The sequence below is a fragment of the Amphibalanus amphitrite genome, unplaced genomic scaffold (assembly GCF_019059575.1).
Source record: "Amphibalanus amphitrite isolate SeventyFive unplaced genomic scaffold, NRLGWU_Aamphi_draft 000258F_arrow, whole genome shotgun sequence".
Classification (NCBI taxonomy): Eukaryota; Metazoa; Arthropoda; class Thecostraca; order Balanomorpha; family Balanidae; genus Amphibalanus; species Amphibalanus amphitrite.
The window spans coordinates 185496-194522 of NW_024881753.1; the positions used below are offsets into that span (position 1 = coordinate 185496).

Below are 9027 nucleotides of genomic sequence, written 5' to 3' on the forward strand. Positions count from 1 at the left end.
AGTGCTGTTATTCTCAGCCGCTCCGAAGCAGTTCCCTCATTTGCCGCGTGTTGTGCAGCGAAACATGCAGGCTATGCATCACTGCAGGCGAATCAATGTCATCGCGTCAATTAACAATAACCCTGCCGTAAATAAACCGCTCCGAGCTGGAACAAGCATCACGGCGTGGCTGACGGGCTCAACAGCCAACACGTACTTCAATGCCTCTCGGTGTAGCAAAGGTTTATTAAATTACACACACTTCAGATGCACCAATGGAGAAAGTACTACATACTTCTTCCCAAAACCACTGAACTCCTCCCAATCGCTTGCAATAGCGCAGCGTTCTTGAATGCCCGCAATAAGAAACTCTCCTAAAAGACACCAAACAGAGAGGAGGTCAGGTCCTGTGCCGTGCGTTTAGTATCCTGTTATCAGCAGTCACCCTGTTGTCTCCGACCCGTCTCCCGATTCCAGTACCCACCCTCACCCACCCTGTCCCGTCTCCGTTCTACCTCCTGTCCCGTTTCCCAGTACCCTGTCCCGCCCAGTCCCGTCTCTCGGTATCGTCACGTCCCCTCACGTGTCGGTGGCCTATCCGCCGGCCGATCTCCGCTCCGCTCCTGCCCTGATCACCCAGCTAATTGACAAGTGTGTTTTTCTTCTGTTTTGGGCATTCCTCGCCGCCAATTAACGATAGTGGCCCGGCCATAAATCTCGACCGGCCGCTCGAACATGACTGCGGAAGGAGCTCCTGCCGACCGCGTGACGCCACGGACCGTGTTGACGTGGACGTGTGACGCCGTGACGTGGCCGTGTGACGCCGTGACGCCGTGACGAATGGTGACGGTCAGTGGCGTGTCATTCGGTCACCGTCCACAGAGGCAGGACGGTGTGACCGACGGTCAACAATTCTTCTCGCATAGTTTGGTAATGGGTCAACATGACCGCGTCATCAGTGACCATCGGGACTCTGCGACAGACGGCGGCGGGCACAAGACGAAACTGGAGCAATACTTCAAACGCCAAACAACTAGAGCACAGATTCAAATGCTCAGAGAAACATAGCCGAGACATCGCTTTAAACGCCGCAAGAAAACTAATCATAGCCTTTCTTTCTTGATGTCACACATTCTAAGTAAAACACTCACAAATTCAATTCAAGCGCCACATTAACAAACCCCTGTGCTTGGTTTATGACGTTTGAAGACATGCGTAACATTCAAAGTCGCGCGCACAACTAGACATGCATAGCAATAACCGGCTATGACCAAAGCCAATAATAATACCTGAGTCACCATGCGCTATGAGCGGTCATTACATGCTGAGTTTGCACAAAAACTGGGTCTGTTTAGGTTCAGTGCCGCGTCGGCACAGCCGGTTTGAGACGCACCGCCCGGCGTCCGGCGTCTGGCTAGGAGCGCAAGATCTTGCATCTGATTGTAGACGACATTCATTCATGATACATGAACCTAAAAACAGATAAAGTATAACCAAAACGTCACCAGACCTCTAGTTAAAAAGTCATAGAACCTAAATAGAGCAGTATCGTTGTGGATATGAAAAGAATTCGCTGCACTTTAAAACTAAATTCAATCACTTTGAATATCCATCAGATTAGATAAATTAAACAGACACAATCATTAATCAATCATGCGGTTGTGTAACCAAATCCAAATGCCACAGCAGTGTTTCGGAGGGTCTCGGTCTGCCCCCTTTAATGACGGCCGATAGGGGCCGGCCGGGTCCTCTGGTCCCGCTCCTCAGAGTGACCCGTCTCCCGGTAAGTGCCGGCCGGTGACCGGGCCATCAGATCCCGACCGGGACGCCGGTGGTCGACACGTCTCATGACCTCCAATCAGAGAGCCCCGGCGACCGATAGCGCCCCAATCGTCCAATTTATCACTGCTTCTGCTCCCAATTATAAAGCCCGAACAAACCCTGGAATGTCTTATCGGTCTAGCTGCCACCGAAATACATCAGAAATCCATAACATTTGGCCCAGATAATTATATTCTCGTGTTTTAAGAGTGTGCCGATAAGGTGGGCGGATAGTGGCGTATGGCGGGTCGCCTGACGAGCAGTCTGGGAGCGTCGCGCGCAGCACCGGGACCGTTCGGGCATCTCGGTACGCCGAGCACGCACCTCCGCGCCGCTAAATGCACGCGCTGGCGGCGACCGTAGAAGGCCGGCGGATGCACTAATGAATCGGAGGGCAGACGATGGAGGAGCGCTCGGCATCGCGCACGACGGAACTTTAATGAACTGACAGAGCGACCATTAGGGCATGGTAGTTCACAGGCGGCGGGGTCGTTTTGGAATAGTCCAAGAGACAGCAGCGAGGCATGATCGGCCGACTCGTGACGGTAGCGGGACCCGAGGACTCAAAACGGAGTCGGGAACGACACATTCATAATGGGCGAAAGCGATAGGCGATAGGATGCACGGACTTCTAAATCAATGGGAGGTTTCCACACGCCAGAAGAGATGAAGGACTGTCACGATTAAGCCGTGAAGGGTCCGGAAGCGATTGTACTAATGCTTCAAAAAAACGTTCTTCTTCGGAACTCTCATGAAATCTTCATGCCGCCATCTCCGATGCACCCGCGCGTCAGCTGCCAGCATACATCCTCCATCCTTGGCTACTGCATCTGGTCCTGTTTCCATATCAGTCCTCTGTCCGAATCTGTCTGGCGTCCGCATCCATCCCGTATCAGTCCGTCGTTGTCCGTCCGTATCTGGCCGTCCGTCCAAAGCGAGCACAGCTTCTCCATTAGATCAGCTGCGGATAATTACCGCGCTACGCACCCGGCCGGCTTTTTGTCTCTGTCCACCGACCAGATTCAGAGCCGTCTGTGTCATACTTTAATTGGGAGCCTGGTAGCGCCGAGCGAGCCACCGAGATAAAAAGGCGATCCTCAGGGCAGCGCCCAGTCCGCGCGCTCAGTTCCCATGAGGATTCCAGCTGCTCGAAAATAATTAGGCGAATTCGGGATGGTGGGACGGGAGTGGTATTTGCTCAATGCGATGGAGATATCCCAATGGGCCGATGGTTCGTTAGGTGTTCAAATCTGCTCAGAGCCCAGAGGTATTAGATACGTCCGGCGCATCTGACCCGGACGCTCCTCCGGCCGTCAGGAGAGAGGCTGGTCATTGGGCCCAACAATAGCTAACAGACTGTTCCCAGCAAGGGTGGCGCAATATGCATCGATTGCTGTAATCGCTATCCAAAGTTCGAGTGGAAATTTATGCATTTTGGATATGCCTAAACTTATCATCCATTGATAAAAAATAAGGTCAGAGTGAGTAAAATTCCGCCTACTGAGCAACTTTTCACAAAAAAGGCGTGTGGTCCAATTATTTTAAAATGATACTTTCCAATTGATTTCTTTCCATTCAAAATCTCACTTGAATGTAGCAGCAACTTTAAACCCCAAGCAGCCCACTTTCTACGTTTGCAGGGATGGCCCACCTCCGTTGAGATACGAGGTATGAGTTAATGGTCACGCACTTGAGGTTCGTCTTATCGTTGGCAGCTCCATAAAGCCTGCGCCCCCACCTTTCCAGACCATTAAACAGCGCCGTTAAAGGCCGCTATCGCCGTAACGCGTGAAATAATTCAATAGGGCGTGCAGTAATAGTGATGAGAGTCGCAGCGAACGAGCGTCAACACGCTCCCGAACGGCTTAGGTCGGCTGGTGAGGGGCAGGGACGAATTGAATTAGCCATGTTGTGGTAAGGGTGGATTCCGGATTGAGCAAAACCTGAATCAGAGACGGTGGGTCCCGGCAGCCCTGCAGCTTAGTGCAGACAGGCGCAACTCGTAGACCACACATCAAAATCGGCAGAGAGTGGCAACTGGCCAGTACAGGTTGTAAGAGATGATTCCGTGTTGCGGAAACGGTTATTCTGAGATGCAACAGACATAGTCACCATGCAGTCAAAGCAACTTGTGGCATCGACTATCAATACTGACCCAACTTTCCTCTCTTCACAGGAGACAAGCCGCACAGCTGCAACCTCTGCAACAAAAAGTTCGCGCTCGCCTGCAACCTGCGTGCTCATCTGAAAACACACGATGGTAAGTCCTATAAACGGCAACTCAGCAGCTATACGCTACTAAGAAAGCCACCCTCGGTATCCCTTGGAAACAGTCGAGCTGGTGGCAGCGATTATTGCAGACTGTTTAAAATGCTCTGCCGTTTCACCACCGGTGGTCCGCCCGTGTCGTGAGGCGCCGCGCGTGCCGCCGTCGACACCTGGGTCGCTGTCGGCCTCCTGACGCCTCCAGATGGGTGCGTGACGATGGCAGCTCCACCCAGCAGAGGGCGGCAGCCGAGGTCCGCTCCCGACTGCTCCCGCTGCTGGCGTGCCCAGCGTTATCGGTCACACGTCCCAGACGGCTGTTCATATTCCGCTGAACCATTATCAGGCCATCGGCTCTCAGAGTATACCTATACGAAACTTTGGGACATTCGGAATGTCGTGAGACACACCTAACTATACGAATTAAAACGGGGATGGAAAACAATCACTTTTCTTTTTTGTCTTCTGAATGTCGCTAGATGCACCTAACGAAATTTGACTTTAGCTTGGGACAACCTTTTCTCACAAACGTCAAACAAGCTCACAAACGTAGATGATCACCTTACCCAGCGACGCACAAGGCAACACCGCGTTTCTCTAACTGATAAACCGTTACGTCTGTTGTTGACTAGAAACATATGCTCCATTGCACAGAGCACATACGACACTATCATGTTCTGCAGCTCAGGCCGACCGCTGCCTCTCCGATCTCCATCTTATCGGCAAGGTCACCAACCGGTGCTCCAAGAGCCACAATAATCACAGACGGGCAGTAAAAGACCCGGCGCCGGCCGCCGCGGCGGGGCGGGGCGGGTGGCCGGGGGGCAGTACAGTGCAGTGGCACTCTGTCCAACCCCCGGGCGTCGCTACCGATGAGCTGACCGGCGGCGCTCAGCTGATCAGCGGCAGTGCGCCGGAACCGCCGCCGGCGACCAGGGCGGCGCGCCGTGGCGTGGCCGCCGGTCGTTACGGGAGCGCTCGGCAGCGGCGGGCACGGCGCCGGCCAGGCAGTAATTACCCCGAGCACGGCCCGGGCGGCCGGCCGGGCGCCGCTTCACCGACCGCCGATACACCACTGACGGCCATTGGATCTTTAATGATTTAAGTGAATGAATGAAACCGTATTTGAGCGTAATTATGCAACTGGGCTCCGTGAGAAAGCGCCCTGGGCCGGGATCTGGGATCGGTTAAAATCTCAATAAATCAGTGAAGCCAGCAGCGGGAGCGCCGGCGGCGGCGCTGCTGCTGCTGCCGTCGAATATTAAACAGGCCGGCTGATGGCCTGGTAAAATCAGCGCCGGCTCGTGTGCAGCGGCGCTCAATTGGACACGTACCGGGCCGGCCGAGAGCGGCCTTGGATGGCCGCCTGGAATTACCGGGCCGAGCGGGCGGCGCTGCTGAGGAGGCGGCCGGGAGGCGGGCCCTGCCTCCGCCGCCGCTGATGGAGGGGGGAGAGGGAGGAGGGAGAGAGCGGGTAATGAGAGGACGCGGTGGTGCTCTGCGGTCGGCCGGTGTCGCTCGTCTGTGGTCGGAACGGTGCAAGATCACCGGGTGGGGATGATCGTGGTGCAGACTGCAGGGTATGGGGATGCGGCGAAACACGGCTACCGCAGCCGCCGCGGGGAGGGCGGATACAGAACGGTAGCGGTCAACGCAGAGATCACTAACCAAACTGGGACATTTACCGAGCCAATCTAAATCGATTTGTTGGTGTCGCAAAGGGAAGCACCTGCCCACAAACTAACACGTCCGATCGTGTCTCAATTGCCTTGTTACTCGCTCTGTAGTCCATCACGCGACTGGCGATGGTCGCTCTATGTGACACCTGCGTTTGTGATCATGTTTGTCCTGTGTGACCTCGTGTGACTCGTATGTGACCTCGTGTGACCTGCGTCTGACCATGTCGTGCTCCCTCTCCGCAGGTGAGACCACCGGCGAGGAATGTCTCCAGTGCGGCGCCGCCTGCGGCCCGCTGACAGGCGGCGGCGTCTGTTCCGGCTGTCTCCAGAGCCCCGCCGGGCCCGCCTCCGCGCCCACCCCCGAACCGGCGCCCTGCGACGATATCAGCGTCGTCTGAGACACCGGGAGACCGCCCCGGGCAGGGACTGACCTCCGGCGGGTCAGACTGGTCGCCAGACTGACACCATTCACACGCCAATAGTGTGCCAAACGCCACTCAAAAGCAACTCTGAGCCGCGGAAACTCAAAAGGCCCACGAAGGCTCACTTCATCCCTTCGCAAGCGGGGTGGCAAATGAACTAGACTCAAGTGGCGCGGCGCAGAGCGTCGGGCTGGGCTCGTATTTGTCCGACGCCAGCGCGATTCGGCGTTATTTCGTGACGCGTTTTGCTCGTGTTCAATCCAGTGACATTCCCGAGATGTTGTGCAATAACAGTTGGCCAAGTTTGGACACCATCCGGGGCGTCACAGTGCTGAAGCTGCTGTAGCTGCTAAAGCTGCTCTGGCTGCTGTAGTTGCTGAAGCTGTTGTACAATTCCACGGCGGCCATAACAGTGATGACATGTTGTTAGTTTGAGGTTCTATTGCGCTGTTGTGTAATTGTAGCGATATTGATATGCGTGATACTGACATAGTCACTGTTTTAAATCGGATAGCGAGGATAGTTCAATCACTCTGCTGGTTGAAGTCGTGGGAGTAATAATGTGTTTGCCCTGTCTAGTCAATAGGTCGCTTCACGCATGTGTCCGTGTAAATAAATATCAGACAAAGTACAGAGTTTGTCAATAAGTCGGTAGGTCGGTCGAACTCTTACAAGAAAAACACACGATATATGAGAGACGCCAGCTGCATTGCGTATGAATGAAAGCGTAATCGGACTAAACAGCTCTTTTACTCCAGCACGCACGTATAAGCCGTAATCTCCCATCAGATTTATTACATAGGATCATCTGGCCATTAGCACGTTCCAGTTTCACGTGAGGCTCATTTCGTGTTTCCAATAGCTGGATTCGTTGGGCTCGTCATGAACATTTGGCAACCACATCAATTGTTCGTTTATGATCAAACCGTGAGCTTTCAAACAGGTCGATAGGATAATAAAGAAATCGACAGCAGAATAGGCAGACGAGAACATGTCGGTAAAATCCATTGCCTAAGTCGAAAGCTCTTGTGATGTAGGAGCTAAGGAACTCTCGTGTTAGCAGCTGTCTTACAGTGTATTGTGTACACTACGGCAAAAACATGTAAAACAAAACGGCAAAAAACGTTGTTTGTACTAATTTAGCATAACGAATCTGGTGAAGGCAGCGATATTCATTGTTTATCTTTGGGTGTATGAATGGGTATTAAGCAGATTGTGTACGTGTAGGTAAATACTGGCGACCGCACATGGACCGCACATTAGAGAGAAATGTCAGCACCACTGGTCTGGTGAAAAAAAAGGAACACAGATGTTAATATCATCCCAATATGATACTGAGATCGCTGTTAAACAACCATCAAGAGTTGTTCTGTTGATGGAACCAGAAGCTTTGCATGAACTTAATTCATGGCTTTTCCAGAATTCTAACAAATACAATGTCGTATTAATTTTACCACCTTCGAGAAGACTACTTCACTGCACTGTATCCATGGCGCTACTCGGAAGCATCTAACCACGTCTATCCATTCCGAGTCGCACACCGACTCCACATGCTAATGAGCCCACCCATAAAGATGCCGGCCGGGGGCTGGTCTGCAGATAGCCCGGCGCTCTATTACAATATGGCAGCAGAGCCACAGCCGGCTGCAGTTGAAGGGCACAGCTCACATAGGAAGTGGGCGGAGCGTGGAGCTGACTCCGCCCCCGCCTCCGACTGCCCCCGCCCACCGGGCAGGCCCGGCGGGGAGCACTCTGTGTGGGTCACAGGTCACCGGACAGGGTCAGGCGATGGGTCAGAGGTCACCACAGAGGAGTCAGGCGACGGACACGGCGCCGAACGCCGCTCATTGTTCACACGGGCATGTTCGGAGACAGACATGTCAGAGGTGTGCTGTCATGAGCTGCTGGTCAGCATACCCATAACAAACTCATGGATAGGGTATCAACCGCACCTAATGGATGCCTCGAACGAGTGGTGACGTTGAAAGTCGAGGCTATCGCTGATGCTCGCCTCAAAGACATTATTTTCATAAATATATTGAAAGGAGAGCCAGACCAGGCTGCCATGAACATTTGACTGTCACTCTGCTAGAAATCGAGGCTTACGAGTAAGTCAATGATTACGAGCGAGTGTAAAGCGAATTCTGTCATAGATACGTAAACGGAAAATTTCAAGTTCATGGCAAAGATGCTAAGATAATGAAGGCACACATAACTGTCGCTTCGGGTTGTTGCCATTCGATGCAGTTCATCTGTAATCGCCACGCCACGTGAGGATTGTCCATGATGGTAACACATGCATAGCGCATGCATTCATATACACACCTTGTTTTCATAGTTATGCATGAAATGATTGAAGGGCTGAGTGAAGGAATGAGTGAAATAAGTTTCGTCATGTTTGAATGAACTGATTGACAGAGCCGGAGCCTTCGCTAAGCACAGCTTGGTGCACAGACCCCGACCTCTACCGTCCGATCGTGCGATTCCAGGTAACGGGAGAATTTAGCTGCCAAAGTTTGACGTGCCTATCAAAGCGAGACACGGCCCATCCACTCAGCTGACTTCAACTGCTGCAGCTGCTCTCACCAATCGCAGATCATCCCCACTCCCCATCCTCATATCGAGCGCCGTATAGCTGTTACAGACCGTATGAAAACCCAGTCCGTTTGCAAACGGCCTGGCCCAGTCAGGCCGTTTGAAAACGGCCTGAAAAAGCCGGCCGTTTGCAAACCGCCTGAAATATCAGGCCGCATGAAAACGGCCTAGGCAGTTTGAAACGGCCTAGACAGTTTGAAAACGGCCTAGTCAGTTTTCAAACGGTCTGGCGAAGTACAACAGCCTCTGAAGATTGAACTTAATGG

The 9027-nt window shown here is 53.0% G+C and overlaps 1 protein-coding gene across 1 annotated transcript in view; it reads left to right on the forward strand.

Moving 5' to 3' along the window:
• Positions 1-6795, forward strand: part of LOC122386636 (zinc finger protein 287-like) — a 43145-nt gene extending 36350 nt beyond the window's left edge. Inside the window, exons 7-8 of the mRNA XM_043376014.1 lie at positions 3977-4060; positions 5988-6795. Coding sequence (XP_043231949.1) covers positions 3977-4060; positions 5988-6142 — 239 coding nt within the window. The 3' untranslated portion in view covers positions 6143-6795. The remainder of the gene's footprint in view (positions 1-3976; positions 4061-5987) is intronic.
• The last annotated feature ends 2232 nt before the right edge of the window (positions 6796-9027 follow it).